We start from the raw sequence: 13,886 nt of genomic DNA, 5'->3' as shown, positions 1-13,886 counted from the left end.
TTCCTCTATCTTACTCAGATCGGGAAACTCAGCTGTATGACAAAGGGGTTAAAGGTGGAACCTACCCCCGGCGCTACCACGTTTCTGTGCACCACAAGGACTACAACGAGGGTGAGTACACCTCTACCCTGCCCCCTGCTGGCTGCCTCAGAATGGACATGGGTAGAGCTTTGCCACACAAAAGCCACTGCTAGGGGCTGGGCCCAGGCACCCTACACCCCATGTTTCCTTTATTTCTGAGGAGCTGTGCCCAGACTTGAGGCACTAGAGGCTAAGGGGAGATGGGGGGAAGGGTGGTATTTGGAAGCCAAGATGCTGCCATTGGGAGCATAGCATCCTTGATCTGAATCCATAGTGTGTTTCATGGTACCAGCTCTCCAGCGCCCTCTTCTGCCCCATGGCAGCAGACGGAATGGAATTTCACACAGGTTTAGGATTAGGATGCCAGAGAAGACAGACTTCAGCAGTGAATTGGCCTTGCCAGTGATGTGGTACCTGAGAGCTAGCCCTGTGCCTTCCCTTTGGCTAGGGCTTCCTGAACCATCTGTGGCTGCTTCCTAATTCCTGTTTTTGTCCTGATTCTCAGGGTGCTTGAGACATTAGCCATTCTGGCATGAGTTAGGAAGAGGGCAGATGGGATGATGTGGTTTGCGTATTTAGCCTTATGGCCAGGGGTCTGACTTGCTCTACTATGGCTCCTGCACCCCTTCAGGCAGAAGAACATTTCCACGAATACGGCGTCATCAAGGCAACCTCTTTACCCTCGTGCCGTCCAGCCGCTCCCTGAGCACAAATGGCGAAAACATGGGTCTGGCGGTGCAATACCTGGACCCCAGAGGGCGCCTGCGGAGTGCAGACAGCGAGAATGCCCTCTCTGTGCAGGAGAGGAATGTGCCAACCAAGTGTGAGGAGTGGGCCCTGGCCAGAAGGAGATTGCCCAGCGGGTGCTCACATAGGAGGCAGGGCAGGAGGCCAGAGATCCCCTGGGGCTGTTTAGCTCAGCAGTAGGCTGCTCCCACCCATCCTCACCACACTGGAGGAACCTGTGGGTCAGCAGCAGATCCCTTGGACCTTAGGCCTTGCTGCACTGTTGTGTGGCAAGCCACTTCCCCTTTCTAGGCTTTAGTTTCTCTGTTTAAACAGAAGACCAATCTTCTCAGTCCTTGTCATATTCAGATGTTTAGGGTCATAGGAAATAAAGGTATTTGATGAGTGCAGAAGAGGATTTAACCATGACGGTAGCCGGTCATCTGCCTCTCAAGACTTGAGCCTAATGGTCCAACTGATCAGGGTACTGAGCCTGCTCCAGATGGGGGTAATGATGCTGGACTGAGATATAGGATGGTTCTGGGTGAGAGGTTCTTGAGCCAGAGATCCCATCACAGAGCCTCTAGAGACCAGGGCAAGATCTCAGTAACTAATTTACCAAGCTAATACTCTTTCCTTCCATTCTCCTGTAGCTCCCAGTGCTCCCATCAATTGGCGCCGTGGGAAGCTCCTGGGCCAGGGTGCCTTCGGCAGGGTCTATCTGTGCTATGACGTGGACACAGGACGTGAGCTTGCTTCCAAGCAAGTCCAGTTTGACCCAGACAGCCCTGAGACAAGCAAGGTACTGCCTTCCCCATGGTCTGGCTTCCAGTGTCCCCCCCCCCCCCCCCGACAGATATTTCCATCTCACTGCGTAGATTAACTGCTCGAGAAGCTGCAGGTTGCTTCCCCCATCATTCTTCCTCCCAAGTTCCCTTGCTCTCCACCTTGGCCATGGCCATGAAGCAAAAGGACTGTGGTCCAAAGAGCATCAGACCCCCCGGGGGAGGGATTAGGTATGAGGAAATGAGTTGATGCTGAAGTACCAAACAGCCCAGACTGAGGGGCAGTGGCCAGTGCCGCAAGGAACAGTACCTCCCCCACCCTTCACACAGATGCCTCTCTCAGCCCTCGGTCCAAGAAGGAGCTTATCTTCAGAGTTCAACTTTGGGTGTAGCCTAAGTGGACTCCAGTCTGAGTGGACAGATGCAGCAGTTACCTTAACTAAGCACCTGCCCCCCATTCTCTCACCCCAATGTCTGCCTTCTTCCAGCATGGAAGTGCCACTATCCTGTGGGTTGCCCAGCATTGTGTCCAAGGGCCAGACTGTTAACAGAGTCCCCCTTTGCTCCAGCGGAAGTTGCCAAGATAGACATACTCCCCTGGGTCACTAATTAGGACAAGCCGAGCTGATCCCAGGTGGGCAGAACCAGGGCCCTGTGAGCCAGGCTAACTACTGGGCCCCTTCCCTAGGAGGTGAGTGCTCTGGAATGTGAGATCCAGTTGCTGAAGAACTTGCAGCATGAGCGCATCGTGCAGTACTATGGTTGTCTGCGGGACCGTGCGGAGAAGACTCTGACCATCTTCATGGAGTACATGCCGGGGGTATGTGTTTCTCAGTGCATGTGGGACACACACAAAAGGGCCAGACCTGGCTGTGGGCTCTAGAGGAGGTGTCCCTTGGACATGCTTCTGATCATTTGATATGCCAGAGGCTCAGGGGAGAAGGTGAAGTGATGCTCAAAGTCAGGAGGGTCCTGCATCTGGCCGTAGTGACAGTGTGGGATGTGAGGCATCCCAGGCCACCTGGACCTGAGGCTTAGAGGGTGGTTGCACTGACTGTCCAGTAAGTACAGCCTGTACCTGGAGCAGAGGGGTCTCCCTTCTGGATTTAGGTCATACATTGCTTAAGGGAAGGGCTCATACTGTTCAAGCTGCCCCATAGCCCCTAGCAAAGCCTGGTATTTTGCTCACAGGGGTTGGCTGAATCACTCCTTTGCTGCAATGCTAGGTGCTGGAAATAGCCCTCCACCACCACCACCACCACCACCACCCCACCCTTTTCTTAGCTGACTCCCTCTGACTCCTATGGCTGTAGGGCTCGGTGAAAGACCAGCTGAAGGCCTACGGAGCTCTGACAGAGAGTGTGACCCGCAAGTACACCCGGCAGATCCTGGAGGGCATGTCCTACCTGCATAGCAACATGATCGTTCACCGAGACATCAAGGGTGAGCAGGCACAGGCTATGGGGTCCCTAAGACCTGGTCACTTAACCATTCTTAATTTTCTGAAAAGTGAGACCCTGATTGTTTCCTTGGGGATTGATATGGATGGGTTGAGCAATGTGGGAAACTACTTATAGGGTGCTGTGCAGATGTTGGCTGTGGTGATGATCATGTCATGCTGTAGGGCTAAGCCAGTAGCGCTAGGTGCTCATCGTGTCTGATTCCTGGTAGTCTCCATTGTCCCCAGCAACCCTATGACCTGGGAGGGAGGGGAAGAGGGTGGAGGGTACAAAATGCCCAGAGGGTCCAGGGTTGCAGCCTCTGCTCTTTCATGCCTTAGGAGCCAACATCCTCCGAGACTCTGCTGGGAACGTGAAGCTAGGGGACTTCGGGGCCAGCAAGCGCCTGCAGACTATCTGCATGTCAGGCACGGGCATGCGCTCGGTCACTGGCACACCCTACTGGATGAGCCCCGAGGTGATCAGCGGTGAGGGCTACGGAAGGAAGGCAGATGTGTGGTGAGCACTGGGGACATGCTGGGATGACCTCTCCATGTCTGGGCTAGCCCAACCCTAACTTAGAAATGAGCTATGGGGGCTTCGTGCTGTGGGATCAAGAGGAGATTCACCTCTTGGCAGCCAGGTCAGGAGGCAGCCTCCACGAGTGTGGGGACATTGGTGCAAGCTGCAGCAACTATGGCAAATGCATTGTGTTTTTTTTTGTTATATATATATTTTTTTACACAAATATTCACAGCAGCTTTATTTGTAACAGCCCGAATGACTAGCACGAATCCATATAGTCATCAACAGGTGAATAGACCAATTGTTTTATAGGCACAGGATGGGTTCTACACAACAACATAAGGAAACAAAGTCTTGATAATTATGACTATGAAAGAATCTCAAAATAATTATGCATTGTGTTTTAACCTCAAATGGCACCTATCTGCTACTGCTGAGAGCCTAGGCCATGGAAAAACCTCCCTAGTGTTTGCTAAATCCCTAAGAGAAGTAGCACCCAGTTTGAAGGCCTGGGTCAATCTCTAAACTGTAGCAGGCTTCTTCATCTCGTAGCGTTCACATGGCTTGCGTTTGCTCTGCCTCACTTCTTGTGCATCCTCTAAAAAAGCCCAGAAGTTGTGAGAGCGTCTCTTCCCCCTCAGAACGGTACTGAAGTGGGCTGAGTAATGGTTCCCCAAAGATGCCCATGTACTAACCCCATGCCCTGTAAATGTTTCCTTTCGTGGCAGACAGGCCTTTGCAAATAGCCTAATTTAAGGATTTTTGAGATGGGGGAGATTCTCCTGGATTATCCAGGTGGGCTCAGTATAATTGCAAGCGTCCTTGCAAAGGGAGGCAGCAGATGAGAGTGGGTAGCAAGAGATGTGGAGGTTAGAGTGGTCTAAGGAGGGGCCGTGAACCAAGGAGTGCTGACAGCCTCTAGAAGCAGAGCCTCTAGAGGGAACCATCCCTGCTGACCCATTGACTTGAGCCCATTGAGACTAGTTCTCGACTTCTGACCTCCAGAATAAATTTTTCTTATGTCTTATGCTCATGGTAATTTGTTACAGCAGCAATAGGAAACAAACACAGCTATCTCAGAGCTCTTTCTGTCCACACTACAGGGTCTCTTCCCTTATATCAAGACTCACCCGGGTGGATGTAGGTTGATGAAGCCTTGGGTACCCTCTACAGAAGTATCACCCCTCAGCTTGTCCCATGCTGCCTCTGGTTGTTCTGAGAAAGGGACCTCCTTTCACAATGGTGGGCAGGTCAGGGAGCCCGGCGTGACATGGGGTTCTCTCTCTCCAGGAGCCTGGGCTGCACCGTGGTAGAGATGCTGACGGAGAAACCACCTTGGGCAGAGTATGAAGCCATGGCTGCCATTTTCAAGATTGCCACCCAGCCCACCAATCCTCAGCTGCCCTCCCACATCTCTGAGCATGGCCGGGACTTCCTGAGGCGCATTTTTGTGGAGGCCCGCCAGAGACCTTCAGCCGAGGAGCTGCTCACACACCACTTTGCACAGCTCGTGTACTGAGCTCTCGAGGCACACTGCTGCCAGCTGCCCCTGCTGCACAGGCAAGGGGCTGCTGTGGGGGCTCAGCAAAGTTGCTGCTTCTCCCAGGCAACGCTGTGGACTATGGAGCTCCAGTCCAACCAGTGTTCGTCTGTGCCCCTTCCACCACTGGGGCTCAGAGCCAGGGCGGGGTGGCTGCAGCCTCAAGGACTGGGAGCCCCCAGCCTGCCAGACCCGAGAGCTCCAGCATCCTAAGCTCAGCGTGGAGGGGAAGGATCTAGGAACAGTGTGCAAAGTGCTGAGGGCCTTACCCTCAGGGGCTGTGTCCTGACACTGCAATCAGCACCAAAGCCCCAAGGGTCTGGGGGCACAGGACAGACACGAGGGTCTGAATAGTGTTACTTTCATTCAAAGTGTTATTTTGTTTCTCCTCCCATGTCTGGAGACCACCAGGGCATCTCTGGGCTGGATGAGCCCACCCAAGCCTGAGGTAAAGCCCAGCATCCCATAGCCTATGGAAGGCAGAGGCTGGGGCTACGCTCTCCCAGGGGCCCCCCAGGTCAGCTTTGCCAGTCCCTGTCCTTTACCAAAGATGAATGAAGCAAATGTTATGCTGCCTTATTCAGGGAGGGAGGAGCCCATCCTGCCTGCCCCCATGGCCCTGCTCCCCCCCTACACCCCAAGCAGGGGCCTGAGATGTGGAACTGTCCCCACTTAGTGGGGGAGAGACCCAGTTTTGTCAATGCAATTGTCTCTGTTTTACAAGTTGAAGTCACTCTTATGCTGTACCCAGTTTCTAAACTGGAGACTGTGCCCTTGGGCTCTGAATATCCTTGTTGTGGGCTTGGGCCTTGGGCTGGATTGGAAAGAGCTGAAGGTAATGGCCTTTGCGTTCCTGAGCTGGCACCCGTTTCCCCACTGGAGCAGAAAGAAAGATGGGCAGTGTGGTGAGAGCATCTGACCCAGCTGGCTGCCCTAAACCCTGGGCAGGCTCTTCTGGATAGCTAGGGAAGTTATATCAGGCTGTCTGTGAGTCATGACCCTGCTAGGCCAGAGCCCTTTCCACCTGGTAGAAGGGAGAGCCCATATGATGTCACCAACTATGTCCCAAACTCCATCTCTGTTCCTTCTTGGCCAGCCTTGCCCATCCCCATGAGGTTTCACCTCCTTACCTTCTTAGAGGAAGAATGGTAGCAGGGGTCTGGGAGCCAGTGTCTCCAAGCAGCTTAGAGTTGGCCTTATTTACCTCAGCCTGGGCGCTGGTCCTTTCTTCCGGCCCCTCCCCTCCAAAATGTGCCTATTGCTAGAGCTCCTCCCTCCAAACACCCAGTTTCCTTGGGAGTTGTCATTAAAGGAACAACAACAACAACAACAACAAAGCCAGTGCCCAGGGATGGGCCTCTCCGGGGAGCTGGGGATTAGCTCCAGGCAGCTCATTGCCAGCCATGCCCACTTCCCCACGGGCACCAGAACAAGCCAAAGCCTTCGTTGTATGTTGACGATGCACTTTTATGAATGTAGTTTCTATCGCTGTTTTTAGCCTTTTCACATCATGTAATGTGAGGCCTTGTACTTGTTAATTTATATCTCAGATCATATTTGATGGTTTTTATATATATCAATTCTAGATTGTTACAGGTGATGGACGCCTCAAGAGAGAGAAGAGAAAATGAAAGCAGCTGGTTTTGCAGGAATGTGTGTTGCACGGTGCCAGTTGGGTCTGGGCCCCTCTTTCTATCCTTTTCTCCCGGGGGCCTCTGTCAAGCACCCCCAGCTCAGCCCTCTGAAGACAGTGAGCATGTGCTCCTGTCTCCACCTCGGCCCTTGCCCAGGGTGGGGACTGGCCCCTCAACTTGACCAAAGTTGCCATGTGGCAGCTCGGCCTCTCCATGACCCCATCCTGATGGCTGTAGCACTCTTCTTGGGCCCACACCCCCACCCCCAGCCCCTGTTCCCCAAGAGGAAACAGAGCACGGTGCCGGTGCCAACAAGACGACTCTGTGTCCCAGCTTCAGGCTCTCACAGAGCCCCACCTCCTGGGGTCTTACCTCACAGGGAATGGGTTTTAAAAGTGAATTTGCATACAGGCCAAGAAACGCTGCACTCCAAAAAAAAAAAAAGACCTGATTTTTTTTTTTTTTTTTTTTTTTTTTGTGCCAAAAACTGTGGACATGCTGGCTCAGCATCCTCAGGACCAAGCTGTTGCTTAATTTTAATTTATTGTCTTTATATTAAATAACCCAGATGACAAGTTGTGGGCCTAGGACAGCCTGGGCCCAAAGATTCTTAAAGGCAGCCCCCTAGCAGCACCAGGCTTGCTGTGGGAAGGGCCATGCTGCCGTTTGCTCATCATTCCATGGGCTATGTCGGCCTTGGCCAAACCTACATGGAGAGGCCAGGGCTGGGGACAGTCCACACTCCACCACCCTCCTGCCCCTCCTGTCCACCTCAGCTCTGTGTCTGTCTGAATTGTGGATCGTGCAGAAGAACCTGCAGCCATAGTTATTTGACTATATCTCGACCGAGGGCTTGCAGTGCAAAGCCAGGCCAGTGTCGCACATTACTTACAATAAAAGGGATCATTTATACCCAAGGGGTCCTGTGGCAATGCTTTTGGTTGGGGAGTGGAGAGTAGGTGTTTGCCCGAGGGGAGCCAGGTATGGTGCCTGGTAAGCAGCTTGGGTCCCTCAGCAGAGAATTTGAAATTACTCCCAGAGGGGTCCTAGGATGGGATGATGTGGCTGATACCACTGCTAGCTCAGAGGTGGCTCCCCTTTCTCTCCACTTCCAAGAGCTCTGCTGAGGGTGTCTCCTGATTATCAAGGTGGCACTGTCAGCCCCCCTGGCCCAAGTGTCACCAGTGGCTGGAGTCCAAAACTTCATGGCATCTGGAAGTGCAGGGGAGTACTCCCCTGAGCAGTGTTCTGCAGGGCAGGGCTCAGGCACCTCCAGGAGCCACCTCTCTGTTCTCTCCCCCTGGTCTACCTGCTGTTGGTGTTCAGCTCAGAGCAGGGAGAGACCATCCTTGTCAGGCCATCAGGCCTCCAGCACAGAATTTGGGCCTGCTTTGAATGGGGCTTTCCACTCTCATGCTGAGGACCCAGTGCCATCTGCGCTGAGTGTTAGCTGCTGCTTCAAAGGGCAGCATCTACCTCAACACAACACAGTGGCCCATCTGCCACAAGTCTGAGTCCCAGCTTCCTACCCTGTCCCATGGGCATGGGGTCACTTAGGACTCAAGAATTGTATGGGGTGCAGTGGCAGCAAATCCCCGAGGAGTTGGCCCTTTTGCTCCACCAGTTCATGTAGCCCATGGGCAGTTTGGAGAAATCAGGACAGTTGGGTCCAAACAGGACAACCCAGACTTCCTACCTATAATCCTCTGGGGGTGGGGTCTCAGGTCCTCCACGTTGGCTGCATTTGCCCTACGGTAAACTTGTCCCTCCAAGGAACAGAGAAGCTGTTTCTCCTTCGACTACCTGGGATGGTGCCTGCAGCTGCCCCACTCCCCAGAGATTGAAAAAGCAAGGGGAAGATGACAGATGGGGAAGGACACAGCAAACTAGAGAACCTTCAACAGCACTTGCTGAATCTGCTGGTTTCTACCATCCTTTGCTGATTTCCAAGGCAAAGGCGGGCAGGGGAGGGAGGTTCCAGACAGGGACTCAGGAGAAGGGTTTTGCCTTGCAAAATACTGAAGTGCAGTGAGGCCAGGGTCCATCACCTATGGATAGCCTGAAGTAGGCTCTACACTCAATATGGGGTTTGAATTCACAACCTTGAGTTCAAGAGTTGCATGCTCTACCAACTGAGCCAGCCAGGCTCCCCAGCCTGACCCTCTCTTAAAGAACACAGGCTGACAAGCAAAGTAGAGTTCCAGTTATGAAACCACTCTGGATAGGACAGTGTGGAGGAGGTCTGGCTATTGCAAAAGGGGCACCCCCCTTTTTCTCTCAGGCTGGTTGGCATTTCCTTGATACCCATCACCAGCCCCACTCCCACCCCAATCAAGGCCAGAAGTGCTTTGGACTGACCATGCTCCCTGTCACCTCTGCATCCTTCCTGCCACAAAGCTCCCAACCCCCCAATCAGGCCACATGATACAGAGTCAGAATCTGTTAAAACATATTTAAAATAGGGTTGATCACAACAGTCAGAACCGGCAGCAACAGGGGAGAAAGAGGAGGTGAGCATGGCGGATGCCAGCCCCCAGCCAGTCTCTGTGGCTCTCAGCCTGGCGGTGGTGCTTTAGCTTCCGCTTCGTGACTCCGGTGGTGCAAGATGGGTCCCAAGCCCCACTGGGCAAGTCGTGCTTCGCCTTTTGGGGGAGGGCAGGGCTAATCCACTTCCTCCCCTCCCCCCGCCAGGGCCTTGGTGGGCATTCCGGGAGGCCCAGCAAGGACACACTGGCTCTCCTTCCTCCGGTCTCCATGGCTCAGGACCAGGCTAAGGGCAGAGGTAGATGGGGAGACATGAGGGCCGCAGAGAGCCCCAGGTGGCAGTGAGGGAGCTTGGGACCCTGAGGGGGCATGCTGACTCCTTACTGGAGAAAAGGCACCTAGATAGGGAAGCTGGGCTTGGGGGCCTCCCAAGGGGCCATAGGGGGAGGCTGAAAGAAGTAGGAAGCAGGGTGGTGAACAAACCCCAATCCTGATTCCCGAGCCACCCCCACCCAGGGAGAATGAAGGAATCCTGCAGCAGAGCCCTGCCCCCTCAACCCTCTGCCTGAGCAAGATGGCCTTGTCCCTATCCCACCCTGGGATGCACCCCAGGATCCACCCCCCCACCCCAAGAGCAGGTCCACTCTTTCCCACCCTCCCTACTGCCCCACTCCAGGCCCTCTTCTGCAGAGACAGTGGCCGGCAGAGGGGCCTCAGGCCGTCTTGGTGCCAGGGTCCACCTCCTTGTGGGCCCAGAGCTCCTTGTGCTGCTTCCGGCCAAAGCCCTCGTCGTAGTTGCCTTTGCTCTTAAACAGCTGCTGAAAGTGGGGTTTGCAGTAAAATTCCCCGTGCAGTGCCGCGTAGCTGCCCAGGCTGCAGAAGCAGAACAACTGTGGTCAGGTCAGGTCAGGGCTGGCAGGTGAGGGCAGGGGCAGGGCAAGGGCGCACCTCAGCTTGGTGTGACAGTGCTTGCAACAGAAGCAAGAGTTGTGGAAAATGAGCTTGTCGGCCACTAGCCGCTCCATGGGGTACACGGTCTTCTGGCAGGCCGCACAGCTCTCCTTCACCTGGGCGCGAAGGCTGAAGGACTGACGGCAGGAGAGAGTAAGCGGGGGCCTAGCCCATGCCCCTCCCTTCTTCCCCGCGACGCTCCTCTCCCGGGCCCTACCTTGGAGCGCTGGACAGTGCTGCTGCCACCGCTGCCTTTGGCTTCCTAAGGGAGAGGGCCAGTCGGCCAGGTCAGCTGAGGGATGCCCAGCCCATTGCTGCGGGGCGCCCGCCGGGTCCCAGGGCCCCGGGGGGCGGGGCAAAGGGTGGCAGGCAAGCCCGCCGCCCCTCACCCCTTCACCCCAGGCCAGATGCCGGCGGGAGAGGGGCCCTCCCGGCCCGATGATCACCTACATGAGAGGGGGTGGCCTGGGCGGCTTCTGCAGCCTGGAACATGGCTCGGTGAGGGCGATGGAGGCCCCAGGTGGAGACGCGGCACCCGCTGGGTTCTGCAAGGGGAAGTCGGTCGGCAGCGCCCCACAAGCCCTTCCCCAGCCTGCAGGGGCGGGGGGGGGAGCGCTTACAGGCAGGGGCTGGGGGGCTGCGGTTGGGACTTTCCCTAAGTCATTTCCTGTTGCTCTGGGTCTTGCCACTTCCGCCCCTCACCCACCCCCTCCGCCCGCCCGCCCCCCACGCCGCCCCCCGGGGCCCGGGGGTCCCTGAGTGGAACCGTGTGTCGTGGGGAAAGCACAGAGTTAGCCGGCAGCGGCCAGCGGAGGGGGCGCCGCGCAGCCGCCGTGAGCGCCCGCTGCCCGGACCCCGCCGCGCCGAGGGGAGGCCGAGGGGAGGCCGAGGGGAGGTCGCGGGGCGGGCGGGGCCTCGGTGAGAATCCGCTGGCCCGGCCTGACCCCGGCCCGACGCAGCCGAGGCCGCGGGCGCCCCCCTCTCGGCCGGCGCAGCCCCCGGACAGCGCTCCGGCCGCGCCGCCCGCCCCGCCCCGCCCCGCCAAGCCGCCGCCCGCGCCCCGCTTCTCGGCCCAGGGCCGACGAGGACCGGGCCCCAGACCCGGGACCCCCGCGGGCCCAGCCAGGGGGATTCGGCCCCGTCCCTGCTCGGAGGCGCGCCCGGGAGGGCGGTCGCCGGCCTCGGGGCGCGGGGGCGCGGGGCGCGGGGCGCGGGGCGCGGGGCGTCGGGACCCCGCGGGAGGCGGCCCTCGCGCCCGCACCCCCTCCTGGGCGCCCGGGCTTGCGAGGCGGATGCAGGCCCCTCCCCGGCCCGCCCGCGGGTCTCACCGGGGCCCCGGCCTGGGCCGCGGGGCGGGGGGTCGGTCTCCGGGGGACGCCTCGGGTGCGTGGAGGGCGCGGGCGCGAGCTCCCGCCGCTGCCAGTGGTCCCCGAGCGGCCGCCGCCGCCACCGCCTTGTCGCGGCGCCGCCCCCGCCGGCCCCCGCCCCGCGCCCGCCCATTGGCTCCGCCGCGCCCGGAGCCGCCTCCGGGGCCCCGGCGCCGCCGCCGACCCCCTCTGCGCTTTGTCTTCCCTTCGCTCGCGTCCCCTGCCTTTGTCTGCCCCGCCGCCCCGACCCCGCGCTCCGGCGCCCGCGCCGCCCCCGCCGGCCCGCTCCAGACCGAGGCGGGGACGATCGCCGGGGCGTCCCTGGGCCTCCCGCGGCCTCAGTTTCCCCAGGGTGACAGCCCCGCGGGGGCGGCCGGGTCCGGGATCCCACGCCCGCTCCGGCCGCGGAGCCCTCCCGCCGCCAGAGGCCGCCCCCGAGGCGGCAGGGCCAGCCGGCACGCGGTCCCGCCCCGCGACGCTGCGAGGCTGCGAGGCTGCGAGGCTGCGAGGCTGCGAGGCGCGGCGCCCCGTGGTGGTCACCTGGGGCCGCCGGCTCCCCGCGGGCCGGTCTGTGGGGGTCCGGTCTGCTGCGACCCCACAGGCAAGGGCCCCCGGAGGCTGCAAGGCCCGCGGCGCGACAGCGTTCCTGTGGTGCCCGTGTGTGGCGGGAGTCCCGCCGCGCCTCACCCACCGACCCCGTCGCCTGAGAGAAATCGAGGGCACCCCCTTCGGACGGTTCCGTCCTTCAGACAAGCGAATCTCAATCTCGGCGCCCGAACCTCCCTTGAACCTCCCTCACCGCGAGGGAGCGAGGGAGCGAGGGAGCGAGGCCTGAAGATCCAACGCCGGCTCCAAGTACCCAAGCTGGGCGGCGGGCTTGGCCGCTCCGTACTCCCTGCCCGCTGGCCCAGCGGCTGCCCGGGCTCCAGCACACCGCTGGACGGTGGGAGGGCACAGGGGGTGACTGTCACCCACGGGGGGGGGGGGGGGTAGGGCCTCAGTTGTGCTGTGCATGCGGCCGTGGCTTCCCGGAGGGGCCTCTGTGGGGAGATGCCGTCTACCTGGCTGCGGGGACTGCCGGGCTCCGCCTGAGGTCTGGCTGGAAGCAGTTTCACCAAACACAGCCCTAAACATAGCTTGTTCCCACACTGTGGCAGGAATAGAACTAGTGGCTCCAGAGCACAGCCCACACACACACGTGTCAGGGAACGGAACAGCTCAGAGCCGCAGGGGCTGGAGGGAGGGAGCAGCTTCCCCAGGCCCCAGCTGTTCCCTTGGCTCCCTCAGGGCTCCCATGGCCTGCTTTGCTTTTTCTCCCCAGCCTCCTGCCCCGCCCTAGAGGAAGATTTATGTTTGGGGGGAGCTGCAGGCCCAGACTCCTTGGATGGGGTGTGTGTGTGTGTGTGTGTGTGTGTATGTGAGACAATTCTAAAACTGTGTTTGTGTGCATCTTTCCTGGCAGCTTGCACACCAGTGACCAGATTCTCAAAGGCGGCTGCAGTGATGCAGGAAAGCGTGGCCCTCACCCACTGGAGGAGCACCAGGAGCAAGCTGCGCCTGCAGCAGGCACTGTGGAGCCACCTCCCCTGCCCAGGACAGGTCTGCGGGGGTGGGGGGGTGGGGTGGGGGGATCTGCCAGCAGCCACCACAGGAACAGCAGCTTGGGCGCGGAGGATGAACGGACCCGACCACAAGGTGAAGAAAGCAGTTCAGAAGGAAAGAAAACAGGCTGATGATGGTGTTGAGAAAAGGGAACTTGAGGTTTAAAGATGAGCTGGGCAGGGGTAAGGAGGAGGCTTGGAAACAAATGTGACCTGGCCTCCCCACTCAGCCCCCTAGTGGGTGTCATTCCTTTCACCTCAAGCCCTGTAACTGCCCAAAGGAGATATTTTTTGTTTTTCAACTGGTGTTAATAATTTCTGAGGGAAGGGAAACTGAGAGCATTTGATGGCTCAGAGCAGCTTCAGGTCAGAGGCATTCAGAGGGAGGGGCACTTCCTTAATCTGACATTTTTAGGGCCTGAGCGAGAGGAGGGCGCCTCACCCCAGAGGGACTGGCAGGCAGGGAAGGTGCCAGGCTGGTGCCCATGCAGGCCGGGAGGCACCCTGGAGACCCAGGTCAGAATCACTCCCCTGCCCAGCCTTGCTGGCAGCCAGCCAGGATGAGAGGGAACAGGTTTGGTTCTTGGGTTACCTGCTCCTTGGGTATTAGTTCCAGGGGTAAGGAGACACTGCAAGTCATGTTACAGAACAAGACCATCTACCTCCTTTCCTGCCAAACACGAGCCTCTTCTGCCTGGACTCCTAGCGGCCCAGAAGGGGTCCTGCAGAAAGGCTAGTCTTTAGCACCTGGAC

General features: G+C 58.3%; 2 protein-coding genes across 5 annotated transcripts in view; one reads left to right on the top strand and one right to left on the bottom strand.

The window, feature by feature from the left end:
* The window catches only part of MAP3K3 (mitogen-activated protein kinase kinase kinase 3), a 69,819-nt gene extending 62,177 nt beyond the window's left edge, over positions 1-7,642 (top strand). For all 3 annotated transcript variants that reach the window (XM_077853840.1, XM_077853839.1, XM_077853841.1), the window contains exons 10-16: positions 19-111; positions 713-904; positions 1,461-1,609; positions 2,281-2,412; positions 2,906-3,035; positions 3,373-3,550; positions 4,847-7,642. In XM_077853840.1, coding sequence (XP_077709966.1) covers positions 19-111; positions 713-904; positions 1,461-1,609; positions 2,281-2,412; positions 2,906-3,035; positions 3,373-3,550; positions 4,847-5,075 — 1,103 coding nt within the window. In that variant the 3' untranslated portion in view covers positions 5,076-7,642. The remainder of the gene's footprint in view (positions 1-18; positions 112-712; positions 905-1,460; positions 1,610-2,280; positions 2,413-2,905; positions 3,036-3,372; positions 3,551-4,846) is intronic.
* Positions 7,643-9,162: 1,520 nt separating this feature from the next.
* Positions 9,163-12,612, bottom strand: LIMD2 (LIM domain containing 2). 2 transcript variants are annotated; one of them, XM_077853855.1, is made up of 5 exons: positions 12,594-12,612; positions 10,616-10,710; positions 10,383-10,427; positions 10,163-10,302; positions 9,163-10,087 (listed from the first exon to the last, which is right to left on the bottom strand). In XM_077853855.1, exons 2-5 carry the CDS (start codon positions 10,655-10,657, stop codon positions 9,928-9,930), a joined length of 387 nt encoding a protein of 128 aa, XP_077709981.1. In that variant the 5' UTR covers positions 10,658-10,710; positions 12,594-12,612; the 3' UTR covers positions 9,163-9,927. The 2 variants fall into 2 exon arrangements, with proteins under 2 accessions (XP_077709981.1, XP_077709982.1); XM_077853856.1 differs by lacking the exon at positions 12,594-12,612 and adding an exon at positions 11,494-11,623.
* Between the last annotated feature and the right edge of the window lie 1,274 nt (positions 12,613-13,886).

Source organism: Canis aureus, chromosome 16, assembly GCF_053574225.1.
Source record: "Canis aureus isolate CA01 chromosome 16, VMU_Caureus_v.1.0, whole genome shotgun sequence".
Taxonomy (NCBI): Eukaryota; Metazoa; Chordata; class Mammalia; order Carnivora; family Canidae; genus Canis; species Canis aureus.
This window is presented reverse-complemented; position numbering and strand designations above follow the sequence as displayed.

Coding starts and splice junctions, on each gene's coding strand:
- LIMD2 (XM_077853855.1), bottom strand. CDS start 10,657: ATGTTCCAGGCTGCAGAAGCCGCCCAGGCCACCCCCTCTCAT. Junction 10,428..10,615: donor CCCAGGCCACCCCCTCTCAT/GTAGGTGATCAT, acceptor CCTCTCCCTTAG/GAAGCCAAAGGCAGCGGTGG. Junction 10,303..10,382: donor GCACTGTCCAGCGCTCCAAG/GTAGGGCCCGGG, acceptor TCCTGCCGTCAG/TCCTTCAGCCTTCGCGCCCA.